Source organism: Molothrus ater, chromosome 1, assembly GCF_012460135.2.
Source record: "Molothrus ater isolate BHLD 08-10-18 breed brown headed cowbird chromosome 1, BPBGC_Mater_1.1, whole genome shotgun sequence".
NCBI classification, from domain to species: domain Eukaryota; kingdom Metazoa; phylum Chordata; class Aves; order Passeriformes; family Icteridae; genus Molothrus; species Molothrus ater.
This window is the reverse complement of record NC_050478.2, coordinates 138,498,057-138,518,413: the sequence shown is the minus strand read 5'-3', so window position 1 is coordinate 138,518,413 and position 20,357 is coordinate 138,498,057. Positions and strand designations below refer to the sequence as shown.

Below are 20,357 nucleotides of genomic sequence, written 5' to 3'. Positions count from 1 at the left end.
TTCTTGTATTTAAAAAGTAGTATATTATTAATAAAAGTATACTATATTAATTTGTATTATTGTAAGAATACTAGTTATAGCATTGTTTTATATTTTGTTTAGTAGGTTAAGATTTTAATTAAGCTTGCAGTGAAGTCTTAATTTAATAGAAGTGGTCTCTGTACTCTTGCCAGTAACAAGATTTTGAATGTAACATCTACTAGATAAGTTACAAGAAATGAAAGTTACTAGAATGTGAGGATTTGCTCATTTAACTGGCATATGTTTCTCAAATTAATGGAAGAAAATATAAGAGTTCTAAAAACATATTTGGAGGTGTTTAGCTGTGATAATTTATAAAGTTATAATGCTGGCTTGAAAAGGTTTTATACTTTCTCATATTAAGCTGACATCCGGTGCTGGAAACAGCTCAGGACAAAACAAGAAGTCCAGAAAAATGTTTTTGGTTGTCTGTTTTGTTTTGTTGTTTGTTTGTTGGGTTGGGTTTTTGTTTGTTTTTGTTGGTTGGTTTTGTTTGCTGTTATTGTTGTTAAGTTTTTCTGAGAGGAGGATTGGGGCTAGGTGGGAAGAGGGAAAAGGGCTGTTCAGTCTGGAAAAGTTGAATAAATCAATACATAAATGTATATTCTTGAGATAAGTCTTTTCCTTTAAATATCATTATGGTTTCAAATCCTGATTATAGCTGAAAATAGCCAATACATCAGGCCTTTCTCTGATATCAGTACCTCAAACTTCATAATTTCAGCCTGCTGTTTTTAAAGGCTTGTCTGTCACGGCTGCAAAGTGTAAAATGCTTTATACACACATATGACTTACAAGATCTTGGCTACACTCTGAATGCAGTTCTCTCGGTATTTTAAGATTAAATGTGCAGTAACTCCCCAAGAGCTTGTTATAGCAGCCTTCCTGTATAACACTGTAAGCCATGTAGTTATCTGACCCTGGATGGATGGATGGATGGATGGATGGATGGATGGATGGATGGATGGATGGATGGATGGATGGATGGATGGATGGACGGATGGCCATTTTAGTGTTGCAATTCTTCAATTCACAAAGGTAGAGAGAAAAATAAAAAGGCTGAGCACACAATCCAGAGAATAACTTTTTTCAGGTAATCTATGAATCTATGATGAAAAAAGCTACTAAAGAAGATCGATACTTATCAGAACAAGAATTAACTTAAGGGACTTAGAAATGTTAGATATGTGAAAAAGAACAGTGTTAGCCCAAAATAGTTGATGAAATCTGGGAAGTACCTGGGCCTTACAGAGACAAAGATACTAAGAAAATGAGGACATGAAAGATGATACAGTCACCTGAACAGATATCTCAGAAAAGGAGGATTTAACAGTGGGTAACAGCTCTATAAACGGTTCCAAAACAGCTCCTGTTTGAGTAAGAATATTTGTGAAAGAATAGGATAAAGAAAAGCTGCAGAATCCACCAAAAATGAAGATATAAAATTGAAAAACTGAAAAAAAGAAAGTAAACATAATGTAAAGGCCCTTGCAATGTCAGGATAAAAGGCTTTTATAGGCGACTGAGGAAAAAGACCCACCAGGCAGATCATAGAGTTGGAGGATATTTCAAAACTATGAAACACAAAGATTGTCTATAACTAATTTTAAAAATTATGTACAGCTGCTACAGGGACTATATGGTTAGGAAAGTTCAAAAGGTAGCAATTGGGAAGACAAGAATATCCTTCTTAAGATTAGATTTTCATAATCATCTGCTTCAGAAAGTCATGTTGAGAAAATCTGAGGGTCTTTTTTATTAGGAAAAAAAAATGAACACTTTAAGAAAAGTAACATGGTAATATATTTCCTTTAACTATCCATGGACGGATTTAAAGAGGAAATGCCGAGCATAAAAATACACCATTTACAAATAAAATTAAACTCTTGGTTAAAAAAAACAACTGTAACAGGCAAAAATCCCAGAGGTCTGAATAATTATGAAGACTGTATGAGCGTGATAATTACTTCTATAATCTACAAAAGTATAAATAATATTCACATTATGAAGTCCACTTTACTTGTCCAAATTAGTTTTGATATTAAACTGATATTTAATAGTATATGACTATAAGCATATGACTGGACTCAGAGTGGGACTGGATAATTTACAAAATCTGTGAAATATATGCCGTGTGAGTGAGACTTACTAAGGGCAATTAGATAAGCAGATGATAAAGTACCAGTCTAAGAAAGAAAATGGAAGAGCAGGAGATTAGTTCCTATGGAAGATCAACTAAAAAAAGACAATAATAGAGAGCTTGTCAAGAAAATGTTAAGAAAATGTGTCTCTCAGGAACTTAAAAGCAAAGTCAAGATTACCATTTTTTAATATTTTGCTGCCATTATCTATCTATACACTCTTAAAAATGGAAATTCTTTCAACTCTTCCCAAATTTTCTAGTATCAGAGAATCACAGAATCATGGAATATTCTGAGTTGGAAGGTATCCACAAGGATCATGGAGTCCAACTCTTGAGTGAATGACTCACACATTGATCAAAGGAGAGATTCTTCTTGTTTCTGATGACAATATTATTTTTCCAATACCTTTAATATGTGAGCTAGAGTTATTCAGGTAGAAATTCATCTTTCTCTAAAAGCAGTTTGATTACTTGAGTACAAAAGGGTAAGGTGTCACTTCCCTCCATTGGCAGGTGCATGAGGCCCATGAGGTGAATATGATGAAGATTCAAAAAGGACATGCAAATTACCAGGAAAAAATTATTAGCTCTAAAACAAAATGAAATAAAAGATAGGCCAAGAGTTTGATGAGGGTTTGTGTGGTGTGTGACATAGCAACAATTTCAGTAGCATTTAAAGTTTTTATTTTCTGTTTTCTTTTTCTTTGACAGGATCTCAGGTGATGGAAGGATTGTGTTATAGGACAAAGACAGAACCTTGATAGGATAAAATTGATGACATCTATTACATATCCAGAGGTACTGTAGGAGGACATGTGAGAGATCTGATCTCAGCCTTCTGGTATGGTAGAGAACTAAAAATTGTGTAGTGAGAAAATCAGATTGTGGAAGCTGGTTTTAGGGGAACCTCTGAACTGTGGGCAGGCATTATTTTAGATAAAACTGGTAGAGTAGTCCGAAAACAGATTGTGGGAACAAATGACCAAAAATAGTGTGAAAAAATAAGGAAGATTCATGTCCTGACTTACATTTTGTCCAAACTGCTTACTAGATGAAGCCCCCTAAAAGTAGACGACTATTTCTGCTTTGAAAATATCAAGAGAAGCATGATATAATTATGAAGCTGTTCATTGCGGTATACAATATAGATATACATCACCAAAAAAAGAAAAAAATATCAAGGATAGAATGAAAATCTCATAAAATTTCAGAATCAGAACATATTCATTTAAAAAATTGTTTGTGGATGCAGTCAATGACCATTGAATTCAGTATGCTAACACTGAAAGTGATGAAAAGTTAATGATCAAAGAAAATCTTTAGAATACAGGAATCATTTATAGCATATTTTCTGGTCATTTATGATTAACGAACTTTCTGAACTGGATCTACTAATTTAGTAGTCCCTGGTGACTAAATTAGACTTTTGAATGAGACTCTAACTAAAGCTAAGACTAGTAAGGCACACTGGTAAAGCAAAAATGCTTCTTTGCGTATATTAGTCACAAAAGCAAATTCATATACAATGTGGGTTCATTTGTAAATGGATGAAGCAATCTTGTGGTGCTGAAATCCAGTATGGAAGAGGCAGAAGCTCGAAATGCCTTTTCTGCATCAATTTCTACAGCAGATGTGCTCCCGGGTATCTGTATGTACCAACATAATTTGCAAAGAAGAGGGACAGCCAATACTTGGAAACAACAGGAAAAAGGAAGCAGCTGTATTCAAGGCCAGATAGCCAGTTAGCTTTCACCAAAGGCTGCTGGAAAATCTCCCTGAGTCTATGCAAGATGGGTATCATCTATGAAAAACTATAATGAGATGTTCTGACTGATCATAGAAAGGCTAACATTACATGAACTTTTAAAAAGGGCAAGGAGATGCTAGGAATCTTACACTGATCTCTGGAAAGAACATGTGCTCTAGTAAAGCATGAACTGGAAATAAGAGCACATACACAAATTTACCAAAGCTGAGTCATATTTGATCAACTTGATTGTCTTCTATGACAAAATGACTGGCTACATAGCCCAGGGGTAGATGTAGCAGTGCTCAGTACAACAGTGCTCAACATCAACAATGTTTCTGAGAGCAACTTTTACAGCAGTGTGTTTTGAGAGGTGACAAAATACACACTGAATTGATATATATAATAAAAATCTGCCTGGCAGCTGTGCTTAAAGAGTAGGAATTCAATCTCTTCATATTCGGCTAGTGGACAGTAATAATCTGAGCATTAGGAAATCAACATAAGGTCTGATGCTGCCTGATATTTTCATCCTCAGTCTTGATGGGGAGACAGAATTTGTGGACCCATAGGAAAAGTAGCTGACACACTGAAGATCAGACCTTCAATCCAGAAGCCTGGCACAGTCCAGCACTGGGCAAACAGAAACCTCATGAAACTCAACAAGTAGAGGTGCAATGTTCTGCACTATTGAACATGTTCTCATCCTGAATAAGACAAACTATATACTTATCAATACTAGAAGTGGTGGCAGCAGATCAAGTGAAATTGTTACTCAGCTGGTGAAGCTGTATCTGCAATATTAAGCCCAATGTTTTGTCTCCCACATCAAGAGAGGTATTGGTAAAAACTCAAGAATTTGGAGATTAATCAGAGGCTTAAAGCATATGACCGACAATAAAATGTTAAGGCAGCTAGGTTTAATTAGTCTGACAAAGGAAAAGCTAAGGTACTATCTAATAGCAGACCATAACAATTTCAGGAGCCATTACAAAGATAATGAAGTCAAACTTTTCTAAATGTACCAGATAATATAAAAGGGACAATTTGGAAGATTCAGATTTTACTTTACAAGAAATTTCCTTCAATAAAGGAGAGCAGAGCTGGAACAGCATACACAAACTCTTGTGACATCTTTAATCCTGGGAGTTTTCAGGATTATCTAAACAAAGCCAGAGCTGATCTGACTAGTCCTGCATTGGGCAGGAGGATGGACTGGATGCCTTCTGAAGGACCTTCCAATCAATATTTCTATGACTCACATAAACTGCTTAATTTGTCCTGAATTAATGCAAAACTTTTGCATTATATAACACAATGTGCTACAGCAGTTCATAACTCAAAAAATGAATGCTTGACCTGAGTGTCTCTCAGTAACTTCATCTGCAAATTTCTGTTTCTAATAAGACAAAACATGATTGCCATTAGGTTTGCATTTTCATAAAAACCCCGAACTTTGGATATATTTTTATTAGGAAAAATGTATAAACAAATATCAAATAAGGGAGTTAGTATACAAATCTGACAAAATTTTAAGTTTGTATCTGTTTTTAAAATTTTCATCATTTCCTCAAATTTGTGATTTCTCTTTAAACAGCAGAAAGTAAAAGCAGTAAGGAGTCCAAAATGAACTATAGGACCTCTAAAGGATGAGAAAGAGAAAGTTTAATATTTTGAACTTCATAGGAAGTTTATACTGAATAGTATTATTGTAATAGTTGGCATTTCTGTGGCAAAGTACCTCATTTTGGGTAATAATTCTTCTCCATTATTTGACAAGTTTTAAAAATTATTATTGAAAAATAATCAATTATGCAAGGAATCAAAACCATCTTTATGATTTATTAACCTGTTCAGTTTATGCCTGCAACTGAACAAATTTGAGAGAGACACGATTTTTAGCCATAGAAGAAAATGTACAGCCAGAAATAATTAATCAGTTCTTAAAGTCCATCTCTATGAAATTGTAAATTTAGCAGTATCGTATATTTTAATCCTAGCATAAAGAAACAATCAACACATATATTATTTCTTCTGTCTGCAGCAAAAGAAAGTAAAGACATAAATTTTCAAGATTATGAACAGTGATTTTTTTTTAGCCTTGCAACTTTCTACACACTGCTGATCCATATTTTTTTTATGTGCGAGCTACAGATAGGTTCTACTATTGTCTTTGAGTCACAGTATGAGATCTAAGTTGTCACAGCATCTCTCTCAAGAACATCCATAGGAACATCTTCACAGATAAGTTTGTACATGGAAATATTACTGCAAAATGCTAGGATTCCATGATAAAATGTTAGAATAGCTAAATCTTCCAAATTTCTGATCAAGAAAAATCCTTACTGTGTGCTGCAAAAGACTAAACTGATGACTAAATTTCAGTTTCAGAGAATTTCCTGACACTATGGAAGTCATTGGTAAGGCTCCTTTAAAAAAAAAGTGTAATCTTTTCTTGCAAAGCTTGTACTGTCAGACACTTGTTCTTGACAAAGGATCCACTTAACTGTTAAAAAGTGATAGGTGCACAGATCCCCCATAAACTAGCCTCATATCTCAAGCTGCAAACCGAGTCTGGTTCATTTTTAGGATATTTGGCTTCAAGTTTCCAAGTCTAGAAGCTCACCTTGCATATCTGCAGACAAGGATAGGTGATTCAGAGAAGATTTAAGAAAAATCAAGTGTGAAACTTCTAGTCAATCTAGTTAATTAATACTGAATTTCATTCTTCCAAAGAAAAGAACTGCAAATTAATTTATTATATAAAATGAAAGAAGATATTATCATTAGTTATACTGTAAGTCAACCTTCTGGTGACTTACATGGACTTGTTATCATAAACTCCTTATCATAAACTTCACATTCTTCCTTCGGACAGTAGAATATAGAGTTTTAAGACTATATCAGCATTTTTGTCCAACAATAGTTACTATTTGTTGTGATACAGGTTTGATCAGAATTCTTTAAATCTTTAAATCCTAGTGGGACCACACTACAGAGGTAGAGGGATAGAGATGGGCTTGTTAATTCATGCCATGAAGACAGAACTTTGAGATGGTGGTGAAAGAACGTGTATGCCTCACAAAAAACACCTGTTCAAGGATAATTCAGGATATGAATATGGATAGGTTTATTCCACTAGAAATAAAGAAAAATAGAAACAAAACTTTTATCTATTTGATCTATTACATCTTATATTTTTACATAGTGGCATTCATTCTAAAACTGGACAGGTGAGAAAGATTTATTATTAGATGTAAAAAGATTTATTTCATTGGTTGACAAGTAAAGTAAAATTGTAAATTCTAGCTGAATAATCACTACTGTGTCTGAAATTTTAAGAAACTCCTAGGAATGGATGGGTAGTTTTCTTTCTGAAGTAGAATTTTTTTTTCAATACAGGAAAAGCTGGCAGCTATAAGTAAGTCTTCTTGACTTTATTTGAACATGCAAAACCTCTTATGCTCAAATATGCATCTAGCATCAGAAACAATGCCTTTAATACCCCAAAATACAGACATGGGGAATTTTAACGTTAGAAGAAATATCCAAAAGAATACACATGGAATTACAGCCCACAAATAATGTCATGGAATGCTCCAGTTTGTTTAAGAGCTTGAATTAGAGATTTTGTAAATCTGTGTAAGAACCATGTAAGACGAAATTAATGTGCTGAGAGCAGGTAGTGTTTGTAATCAGAACAGAAGTAAAACTGCAATACAATGCTTCCAAACCTACACCTTCACATTTAAAGAAAGCTAAGGAGATGTGAGAAGAGCATGCTCTTCCCTAAAATATATTAAATTGTACAGAAATCAAATTTTGATTGATCTTAGTAGAGATAGATCTAAACCCTTCTTCAAAATACTGTGTTTTCAAATGAAGGCATTGTAACTGGAATTGTACTTTCTTTTCAGAAAGGAAAAAAGAGTCAAGCTTAAATTAAAGAGATGTCCTTCACTACAGAGAGAGTGACTTCAGGAAGGAAAAGGTGAAAGTGTGCTATTTATCTAGCTGCCAGGTATAGGCCAGAATGAAAACTATTTTCCATGGTACTAGATGTTTTTAAGTAAATGTAACAACAATAATTTGTAAAATTCTTACTTTGGAAGCCTATGAAGCAATTGAACCACCATTATCATAATGTCAGGAATTGAAACCAGGCTAATTTAAACAGGCATTTTATTAAATCTGCTGAAAATTTTTAGTCTGCTTTTGTTCCCTGTAAGACCTTTATCAATGTATGAAGTTTTCAATCCGAGCTAAATGCATGTTTTACTAATATGCACCAGTGCTGTTTTTTACAAGTATAAATTAATAAAGATTATTGGGGGATTTCTTTTCTAAGATAAAAAAAAATGTCACCAAGATTAATGAGAAATTAGGGAAAAGAAACACTGGAAAAGATATTGATGCTGGTACTTGTAGATCTCTTATACTATTGTTCAGTAATTTGAATGCCTTTTCCTTCCATTTTCTCATCAATGCATTTGAAATAGGAAAGCCTGATACACCATCCCAGTATGCAGTTAAAAATAATGCTAACTGAAATCCTAACATTTTGCTCTAAAAAGAAAGATGAGGGCATGATCATCATCATATCTTTTTCAAGATACTGCCCTCACATAAGTTTAACTAGAATAATTTTTGTAAGTAGGTCTTTTCATGATCCCTTGCAGAGCTAACACTAGAAAAGAACTGGCAGGTTGTCTGTCAAATGCTGTTGCTCTCAAGCCATATTTTTGAAGTTAAAATACAAAATACCATCCAAAGTAATGATTCTAGAAAGTGTTATGGTTAAATACAGCCATTTTTTTTATTTCTCTGAAAATATAAACTTTTTATTTTGAAAGCCAACATTAGAAATTGCATTTTTATAAAATTAGTTATAAAGCTTTCTCAGATGCACATTGAGCTTTTGCTTTTCTCAAAACTATAGAAATAGGGAGACATGAAAAATTAAGAAATTGTAATAACTGTTTGCTAGCTAGCACATTTACTTAGGATGCAATTTTCAGTCCTGTCTTCTGCTTGATTAGAAGGAGAAAAAAACCACACACACAAAAAGGAACAAGAAGTTATGTAAAAGAATGAAAAATCATAATTTTGTAAAATCTTTGTACATTCAGATTACTCTGAGTTCTCTCAAATGCTTAGAAGTGTGCTGTGTGATATGTACAATACAAAATATATAGAAAACAAAGTTGAATGTATCAAAACCAATTAATTTAAAAATTATCAGCCTTCTACTTCTTTCTTTTTTCTTTCATCATTGAGGTGTTTCACGTTTTGTAAACATAATGTGAAATTAGCATATGATGCAAAACAAGAACACAGATTTTTTTTATACAGTCTGAAGTGTCTGTGTATGTCAAATAGAAAATAATATGCATGTTAACCCTTTTAAATAAATGTTCAACAATTGAAAAGGAAAAAAATCAGAAATTCAGAAAAGAGATTAAAATTAATCCAAAACATTCTTAAAAATTCATTATGTGTGTCTCTACTCATCAACCAGTGGTGATACTGGAATTAGGAGTCAAGTTAACTGATAAAACAACATAGAATATTTTGGAAGAGTACTGAAAGCCTTTTTTATCTTACAAGATAAGGAATTTGAAAGATAGCTGTGAATAGAAGAAAAAATAATTAAAAAAATGGTCTGTGTTAAGAGTTCTAGGCCAATGTGAGGACTACTAGGGAAATACATTTGCATATATAGAATTTCTGGGTTCATGAAAAACATACTGTAAGGACTGTAATTTCTCTATTAGACTGAATGAATATTTCTGTAAGATCTGAAATTTCTCTCTGAGATTTTATTGTTTTTCTTGTGTTGTATTCAGTTTTACTTTGTCCTTTGCAAAACCCTCTTGTACAACATGTATGCTCAATATTTATAAATCTTACACAGTATTTACAGGAGAAAATAACCTAAACTTACCGTCAATCCTATTTTTTTCAGATTTTCAGAGATATATGATCTCTCCTAGGCAGGTATTTTATCTATTTGCAAAAAAGGTACATGCTATATTGCATTACATAATTTTATACAGAATTATAGTGCACTTTTTACTAAGAAGGGCAGTTTTGAAAAAGTAGTCAGCAACACAATACATTTTCAACATATTCATTTTGCAAGTTCAGTGTTAGAGAAATGATACAATGGTAGAACTTATATTTTACCTAAAATCTGAGCCTATCCGTTTTCCATTTTCTGGTTCTCCAGGATCTGGACACAAATTGGACGCCTGTTTAATACCTCCCTCATTTACTGGAAAAAAAAAACAAAAACAAACAACAACAAAATAAAATAAACAAAAAATAGATAAAGAAACAAAGCTTTTAGAAAATACAGAGGCAAGCAATTAACAAATATGAGAGTATATCCTTTTCCTTTTAGGTCTTTTAAAACAGATTATCTACAGAATATGATCACCCATATAAACTCTATACATAAGTTTGTCCTCCCTATAATTAGCAAAGCACGTATTTTCTGGGTTATTTTCCAAAGAAAAACCCACAAGTTTTTTATCAGATGTATTAATCAGATATTTTTTGTTTGCAATATTATTGAATTCATATGGAAATATTATTATTTTTTTAGAAAAATTAACATTTAAAGGAATGTTCATCAGGTTTAGGGCTGTAAGATTTTATTCTGAACATACGCTAATAAATGTCATCTCCACTAAGAGCTGACATGTTCTCCCTGAATTGTAATAAAACTTGACTGCATAAATTCCTGCTGAGAGAATTGTCCTTAATCAGCATTGAAAATGGATATATACCCAAAATATGGTGATCTGAAGGTAAACTCAAAGTGCCAGTTTGATTTGCATACATTTATCTTACTATTAACTAAAATGGATCTTCAGACAGAAATTTCCTGTGAACCATTCTCTGTATTTTTCCAGAAATTTGTATGTAACAATCCAGTCATATCTCAGCATATTCAACCACCTATTCACAAAAGCGGAAAATTAGCAAAGGATGCTAGTCTGATATTACTTGATAAATTCATGGCTTGACAGAAAAATATTAAAAAAAAAAAGTTGACATGAGGCCAAGTAATTTGTATTAAGCAGGGAAATATTTTAACCTTTATTAATCTTTATTACTGGTGAACCAGCCCAATGGATTTGCAGTATCAGAATTTTACTTCCCTTTAAAGAAAAGGTTTGCATATAATTAGGGTAACCACACTGTTGGATTAAAAAAAAAAAAAGAAGTAGATTCTAACTATACTTTTAAAAAAAGTGGATTCTAACTATAATTTTAAAGGCTGTTCATTAACTTTCAGCTTTTAATGAAGAGAAATATAATTCAGAATCCTTGGGTGTTTCTCTTCCTTGAAATTTGTCTTCTTATACACACAGAAAGGGAAGAATTGGTTTGGTACCCCTGAGGAAGACAAAGGCCAAAGGCAAATGTTGTACAGGCTTAAGCAGAAAACATCTCAACACAGCACACTGCTCAAAAAACCTGTCAAGCTCAGTGCTTGTCAGCTGGAACCACAGTATTTACTCTCCTCTGTCCCAAGACACCTGTAACATGTCAAAGGTTGCTTTAAAAACACTGCAAGGCAATCTCTGCATTTCTGTGTTCAGGGGACTTTTGGGCCAGAAGGAGCCTTCCATCCTGGTTTCAGATTTCAGTCTTTTCCTCCTCCAATATGTAGGATATTAGATGTACATGCGATGAAAGCATATTAGATATAGAAACCCAAATTCATGCTAGTGTTGAAATACATATATATATATATATATATATATATATATATATATAATATGTATATATATTTGACAGCTACCATTCCATAGACTGCATGGAAAGCAGTCAAAGCCATCTTGTTGGATAAGCATTTAGAATTCAACACTCTCTTTGAAATATTGGAGGCTTCATTATGAGATGTGAGAAACTCAGAATCATCAAAAGTAGCCCTGCATTTAAATAGAAGACATTCAAACTTTTCTGACATTAAATATATATTAAAACTATAATTTAAAAATTATTCATGATGTCTGATAATATTATAGAAATTATAACAGTGCCATTTGGCCATGCATTGTAAATCAATGCATACAGAAGAAATTTTTACTGTAAAAAATAGTGTCTGAACAATATTATCTCTATTTATCATAGTTCATGTTTTAATATTTCAAATAATTCTTTTATTTTTATACATAATTTTTCCCCATACACAGGTAATAGAGCAAATATTCATATAAAAAAGAATATTCTGCCAGATTGCAAGACACAAGAACTATTATACACTTTGATTTCTACCAGAAATGGAAGCTTGAAAATCCTATTGGTTTTTGACACTTTCTGTATAAAGTTTTATTCCTAGAAACATTCTACAGGATATAATTTTAAATGAGAATATATGGAATTATCAATAGTCATAAACAAAAATATAAAGGCTTATGTTAAAGAAAGTCTATGAAATAATTAAATTAATTTTAAAAAGGCATAATACAGAGAAAAATTTTATAGGTAGATATTAATTTCTAATTTGATCCCAATTCCAAAATACATTTACACAATCTTAAAGCCATTCTGGTTTCTGTAAAGTGCCTAATGAAAAGTAATTTCACAGTTTAGGATTTTTGTATTGATAGACATAATGCCTGACTTTTCAGTCTACAGCCCTATGTAATTCCACAGATATCTGTCTATATATTTTTGTTTTACACCTCAGATGCTTGTGCACAATAAGTAATTAAAGGGTTTCCTGTAGTAAATTAAATGCATCTAGGAAAAGCATTCATTCATGATCTGGTCATGAAACTGGTATCAAGAAATCCACAGTTCAAATCCAGATTGAATTAGATCCACCAATTATTAATTTGTCAGTGTTAACACTTCTAAACTGAAGCTGATGCCTACTTGTTTCAAAGTGTATCATCATATCAAATATCTTCTGGCTTTACTCTGTGAAAATCATCTGTGCATTACTATTGAATGTTATTCGACTGATACATTAAATAAAACCCAAAAAATGTGTAAAATGATGAAAGGACATACAGATGAGAATGCTAGACAAAAAAAATTTCTAAAGACATTACTAATAAGAGGTATAATCTAAAACAGCTCTTCACTTATCCTTATTTTCACTAACAGTTGAATGTTGGTTAATGTTTTTCTCAAAGGACCCTATCTGCCATTGTACTACAATCACACTAGACCCAGCTGAGGGCACACTGAGAAAATTATCTTGTCAACAGCCAAATACATAAACTTCTTATGAAATACTATTTCTTCAACATTCTCAGCTACCAAAATGACTAGAGAATCAAATGCTAAACTATAATATAAAACCTGAGTTATCTATTTATGACAAGATTACCATCGCTAAAGGTACAAATCACCCAGGTTTTCACCTTCACTTATTATTGACTCATATATATAATCTATTCTGCATAATCAATAACTAAAAAGATAAAGAAGTTTCCAGCTTCATATAGAATATGATAACAAATTATCTAAAGACTTCAAAAATACGTTGATAAAATTCATCACTAATTTCATAGCAATCAACTTTGGATATCATGAGTATCTGGTACTTCATTATAAATATGAAATTCCTATAAAAGTTTATATAGTAGAAAATGTAATGATTAGTGCAAAATAATATATTTTGTCATCCATTGTATTATTATTGTATTATTATTTATAACTACAGAATCACAGATGGGCCATTAGGCAGAGACCTCAATGATGTACTTTATAAACACTACTGTAATTATCTTACTGTTACTTCTTCTGCATAATCAGTCTGTTTTCCATTCACCCAAAAGGTATAAAAAGAATATTTGTTTTTAAATATCTTGATACAAAGTTTCAAGTAAACCAGAAATGTCTTACAGAACTATTTAGGTGATGCAGTTTAAAGAGAAGTTGAATATGGCAATACATGACATTACAAAAATTGAACAGAAGTGTGTTTTGCTTTATTTTTCTGACTTGTTGAATGCTAAAGGGTCATGGTACTTGGAGATATCTTTGTCTAAAAAAATAATACCTTGACAGTTCAAAATCTAACACTGAAAATAAAAACATATGCTAATGCTGCTAAGTTCTGTAAACTGAATTCATCACAGATACTTTAAACAAATAATTAATTCAAACAAGTCCAACCTAGTGAGCTTCAAAAGCAAATAATTTCAGTCCTGTGAAGAGTAATGAAATGTAGTATAATCCAACATATGCTAAACATTCAGTCCATTTTATTTACTTTTAAATATTTAAAATGTGGTTCTATTCCAAAAAGGCCTCTATAAAAATGGCACATTCTTTTTCAAAAGTATCCTTTCAATACATTTAGAGACACCCCTGGTAAATTTGTGCTAGAAAGTTGCCTGACTCCTTGTGATTTAATCAGGACTTGGTCCACTGAGATATCAAGCACTTTGAGTTTCTAATTTGTGTAACTAAAATTGAAGGCACCAAGCATCTCCAGAATTTTTAAAGCTACGCCTAGTTAATCAGTTAAAATGTCAAACTTAATGACCTTATATGTGCAAACTTAGTGACCTTATATGTGGTTGTGCACTTGTAAATGAGGATATGCTATAGTTTGCACAGCATTTGATGCTACTTCTAATGTTCAATTTAAAAAACTGATCTCTTAGAACTAAATTTACTGCTGACACATAGAAGGCTGAATATTTGTTTCCTTTCAAATACTGTAAATTTACTGCAAAATTATTGACAAAATAACGTGTCTTTATACAATGCCAGATTTATAGAAAGGCTGTCTTTGGTATAGAACCAAACTTAAAAATCCACCATGCAGACTGGAGAGACCAGTTCTATTATCAGAATACATAAATAATTACACACAAACAGCACACCACAAACTTCACTCTTGCACTAGAAAAAAGTAACAAAAAGGAGTACACTCACAGATAGAAAACTTGTTGCTGTTGTCTTTCCCTGGAAACAATTTAAATCCTCTAGATTTAAAATCTATGGCCTTTTTCACTAGTTAAAAACAAAAACAAAAACATGTATCAGGCAATACAATCTAAAATATTTCATTTGACAAATTTTATAATGGAAGTATATACAAATTTGAGTACTGGCTACCTCACAAGTTCAGATTTTGCACCTTTGGTGTGAAACAATTTACCAAAAAAAAAATATTGAGACCAGTTTGTATACCTGACAAAGGAAAGAAATGGTATTTGCAACATATTTTTTCTCCTGAATAAATAATAAAAAAAAATATGGCTAGAAGTGCTTATTTCCATGCACCACATAATTGTGTAAAACATTGTCACACATTTATGGAACTTGGAAAATGATAAGAATTAAAATTATGTTTGCTCTAAAAATAGCTGTTTCTTCTGTGGTGAGAAAAAAAAGACAAAGGAAGAAAAAAGGTATTTGAATGTAGAAAATAAAATAAAATATAGTATTCTGCTGTTGGTTCTGCATCTGGTCTTCTTTCTAGCTTGAAAATTGTTATTTGCAAAATTTGATGTGGTAGATAGCTGTCTCCCACCTCTCCATTAAGCCCAGAGCTCATCTGTTTCTGTCAAAGTCCTTCTTGTGGGCTGGCTTTATGATATAAACAATTAATCCAGGCAAACCCTGTGGCCTCAATATATCTTTGAAAGAAAACAACTAATAAAAAGAGAATAAACCCAAAACTTAACATATATAAAAAAATTAAGCAAGAATAAGCAAATACTCTATAAGAAACTTTCCTTTTCAGTCATTAAGCTAAGTGCCTCATCTCTAATAGTCTTGGCCTGTAAGCAGTGACTTATAAATTAAAATGGACCTGCTTAAAAATTTTAAATTTTAAGTTGACTTTATGTACAATATACTTAAGTGGCCTTATAGCCACTATATATTTTTTAAAAAACTATATAGAAGATGTTTTATCTTGGCTACAAGCAATTTCTGCTTATGAAGACAGCATAAATTAAAGGAGCTGCATCTAGGAGAACTTAGCCTAAGTAGATACACTGTACTTCATCAAGTAATTTTTTATACCCATTACTTCCTAGAGAAAATGAATGGATAGTCAAAGAACCTTTACATTAGGTATAAATACTACTGTAGCAAAACATTATTGATATCTTTTTATGAATAAAAATATCATTACTAAGCACAAGAGAAGAACAAGATTCAGAAGAAAGAGCATTTTACTAGGAAAGACAATTTATAGGATAGATACAGGATGTGTTAATAAATATTTTTATACCTTTGATTGAAGAGACCAAATTTTCTTATAAATACAGAAACAACAATATCTCAAAAGGCAAAATGTAAATTTACTTCTGTGTTATTATAATGTAACATATAAACATTGATAATGGTTCTGGGAAATACATTATTTGCAGAAGTAAAACATATATGTTAACACAAAGTACTTGATTTTGGGATTTTTTTACTCTTAATACGAGAAGGCCCTCCCCCTCTCCAAATTACCTGAAGTCCGTAAGTAATTCTATCCTCAGGAGAAATCATAGACTGAAGAACTCTACTTTCACACTACAGAGCAATACTGCAATAACAGCAATGCTCTCTCATCATGGTCTGAGCTTTCTAACATGTTATTTCTATGTAAATAGGAATGTTGGACTATAGCTTTAAATCTCTTTTGGCTTTCTGCAAGGATCAGTTTAAAATAACTCCTCGTGAATAAGAAGATAGGCTTAGTTATTCTTCCAGCACCTAAGCAAGATGGGAGTGGTCTTGAATATATGATATCATATGCTGGAATGAGCATGTCTCATAGATATGTTCTCATTAGAGATATGTTTGTCCTTTATTTTCAGAAGTCATCAAAACAACACACTAACAAAGGAAGACTGTCCTGCATTTCTTTTTTTCATTTGTTTCTACTCATTCTGAAACATGTAGATAGCATATCCCTAGTTTATGTACAAAAAAGAGTTCACAAAATCTAAGGTGGAACTGCAAATAGTTAAAAGAGTGTCTTGGAGACCACAGTGAAATCAATCAAAGATTTTTTGATTGATTCAAAAAATCACTTTGCCAAGACTATTTAATACCACTAGGAAAGCAAGCAATTCCAGTTCTCTAAAGCATGTTTACAAGGGAAGAATTTTACTCTTAATTGGGGTTTGTATGTTGATTTACTGAACAGTAGTGTCTGAATACATTGTGAAGGAGTAGTTATAGAAATTTATATGGTAAACATGCTGATTCTAAACTATGTGTTGGGCTGCAAATGCATGAACATACATAAACATAACCCCACCATCACAAAAAAATCTCCTACCCAATAAATAGATTATTTTATACTTGCCAAAATAAGCATTCTTTTGCATGTCAAACACATGACAGTAAGTATTGAAAGTGGATTTCACTTTTCAAAAGTCTCAGAGGATGGATTCACGACAATAAACTGTGTAGTTGTACACATCTAAGCCCATCCACAAAGAAAAACATGCACTTTAAGAGATCAGTTAACCTGGTCTTTAAATACCTATTTTTGCATAAAATGAGTTTATATGCCCATTTATCTCAAGAAAAAGTGTTCAGAAGTAACAACAGAACAAATGTTTAAATACTGTCAGATTAGTATGTTCTCATATATTTGAACAGCCAAGTGCTATGAAAATAAATTACACCAACGAAGTAGGATACTCCTGTGGAGACATGCAAATATAATAGGAAGGTAGTGATAAGACAAAAGTATATTCTAAAAATAATCTAAATTTATAAAAACCTATATGACATAACCATCTTTCCAGTGTTATGATACAAGGAGAGGCTTAATTTTTTTTTAATGATACTTTAAATACATATGGCTTCTAGGTTGGTTGGTTGGTTGGCTTTAAATTTATAAAGACAGCGGGTTTGTTTATTTCTATTGCTTATTTTTGAAGAAGGAACGCTGGCGCACATCTCCTATGTGAATAAATCTCTGACAATCCTAAATCTATTTTTGATCATGTGACCGGATGAAACATAAAGAATAGCATCAGAACTCTGTGAAACCAAATCAGAGATTATGTCAAAACCCTGAAAATAATTTAGGCATCCACCTTGGCATTTCTGCTCACGCTCATGCTTTTTTCCTCATTCAAGTCACTTTAATACAGATACAGAATTATTATTATTATAGAATTATAGAATGGTTTGGGTTGGAAGGGATCTAAGGATCATCTAGTACCAAGTACCTGTTCTAGTACCTCACCACCCTCAAGGTAAAGAACTTAATATCTAATCTAAACCTACCCTCCTTGACCTTAAAGCCAACCCTCCTTGTCCTATCACTACCTGCCTATGTAAGAACTCCCTCTAGAGCTTTCTTGTAGATCCTCTTTATGAAAATTGAAGGTGCTCCAAAGTCCCCACAAAGCCCTTACTTCTTCAGACTGAACAGCTCTACCTTTATCTCCGTCTCACTCTTTCTCTGTAACTTTTTCTAAAGTTAGAAGGCGCAATATTTTCTGTAAAGAAGGAAAATGGATCTGAATGCTTTATGAAGGAGAGAAGTGCCAGTAATAAAGGTAAGAATTTTTTCATTACAGATTTGTGAGCTAATATTCAGTCAATAGACAGACCAGAGACATGTACACTTTTCAAGCAGCCAATATAAAGTGAAACGTGTTCCGAAATATTTTCTTGAAGTTTTTCACCAAAATAGTCTCTTGTGTAAGACAATGAAGATTCTAATACTTACAGGCAAAATTTTAGGCACACATAAAGACTAAAATAATGCCTTTTTCCTTTTCTTTAATAAAAAGGCTGTGTAATTATGTACATTTATCCAAAGTCTTATGTGCATGTATGCAATATATGCAGGCATGCTACATACAAACAGTTGTAAGTCCTGTAAGAGAGGACTAAGTGACAATTCCAGCATTTTATACTTCAGGATAGGCACTGCATTAAAAAAGGGCCTCAAGTAAAGGACTTTTAAGCATAGATATCATAAAAAAAACCCACTTAGATGTAAATTTTTAATAACAACCTAAAGTACAGCAAGCTCTCAAACACTAGAAACAAAATTCATTTTGAATTAAGATTGTTCAGTTGACACAGTTCCAGCTTCATTGAAAAAGTGTGTCCTGAGGGCCAAATGAGAAAAAAATTCAGGAAGGAAAATTTGCTCGTACAATATGGAAGCATCAGGGTAATACAGCCATGTGAAGGACATTTATTTAAAACACTGTCAACTGACAAGTTCACATCTTTGTTTTGGTTGTGCAACAGCAATTATGTAACAGAAGTATCCAACTTGTCCTTTCTATATTTTGTAAATTTTCAAATCAAATATAAACAATATTTCAAATGCTGAGTACTAAAACACCACTGTTCTATGCAAAGCAGGCGCTCAGGTTGCATTATTTCAAATATACAGAACAATGGAAACAGCCCTTCCCCTCTTCAGAACTACTCTTACTTTATATTCACTATCACTCAGCTAACAGACACTGAGAGCAATATGATAACATCAAAGCCATTATTTCAAGATTGTATATACAGCCCAATTTAAATTACATCAGCAAAAGCATAATACTACAGGAAAACCTGAGGTTAGGTTATCTGAGAAATAAAGAGGAATTAAATTTTCAACTGCTTTCTGAAGAGGCAGAAAAAAAATTGTTTGGTATACAGCGTAGAACTGATTTTGACTTGTTCAGAACCAGTAATTCATTAATTATTCAAAATCTTCAATATGTGGTGATGGCAGATGTTACTCACAACCTCAATTTCTAGTGACAGAAACAAGAGTATTGTATACCTTGGACTTCCAGCATTGGCTGTGCATATGCAGATAGACCAAATACACCATGCAGGATACTTCCAGTTCACCTTTGGCACAGGTCTAATTCATTCTATTTCCTCTAGAAGTACATCTGCTGCCTAAATGCATTGAACTTACTACTCACTACTCATAAAAAGGTCAGTTACCTTCTTTTTTTTTGCATTTGCATCATATTCTCTACTCATACTACTCATAACTATCCACAATTTCCAAATTCTAACAATGCAAGAGTTAAATATCCAGGTATCTTAGACATCACCACTAAAAAAATCTCTAAACCTATTGATTACCCAAATAAACTTCACTGTAACCCAACACACCAACGAATGTAGCACTATCTTCTAGAACCGTTCTGCACCTTGAAAGTCAGCATGAGAGAACATGAATTTTCATCCATTTTTGTAGTACAGCATGAACTGCATAGGCTAACAATTTCTTAATTTGAAAAGCCATACAGAAGAAGAAAAGAAAATCAAGTGGTGAAACACCCACTTTTCATACTAATACATTTTTTACTTTTTACATGAGCTGATCTTCATTTTTTATTTACTACCCACATTTTTATTTTCCCACATCCCTCTCCCCTTTAAACTCTAAAGTACCCTGGTAAAATCAAATTGTATAGAAGATTTATATTTCAAATTACTGCAACTATTGCATTATTACACTGAATTATTGCACTG

The 20,357-nt window shown here is 32.4% G+C and overlaps 1 protein-coding gene across 1 annotated transcript in view; it reads right to left on the bottom strand.

Annotated features, from left to right (window-relative positions):
• CSMD3 (CUB and Sushi multiple domains 3) overlaps nt 1-20,357 on the bottom strand; it is a 595,264-nt gene that overhangs the window by 331,653 nt on the left and 243,254 nt on the right. The window contains exons 8-9 of the mRNA XM_036400790.2: nt 14,823-14,900; nt 10,098-10,185 (exon numbers count right to left, since the gene is read on the bottom strand). Coding sequence (XP_036256683.1) covers nt 10,098-10,185; nt 14,823-14,900 — 166 coding nt within the window. The remainder of the gene's footprint in view (nt 1-10,097; nt 10,186-14,822; nt 14,901-20,357) is intronic.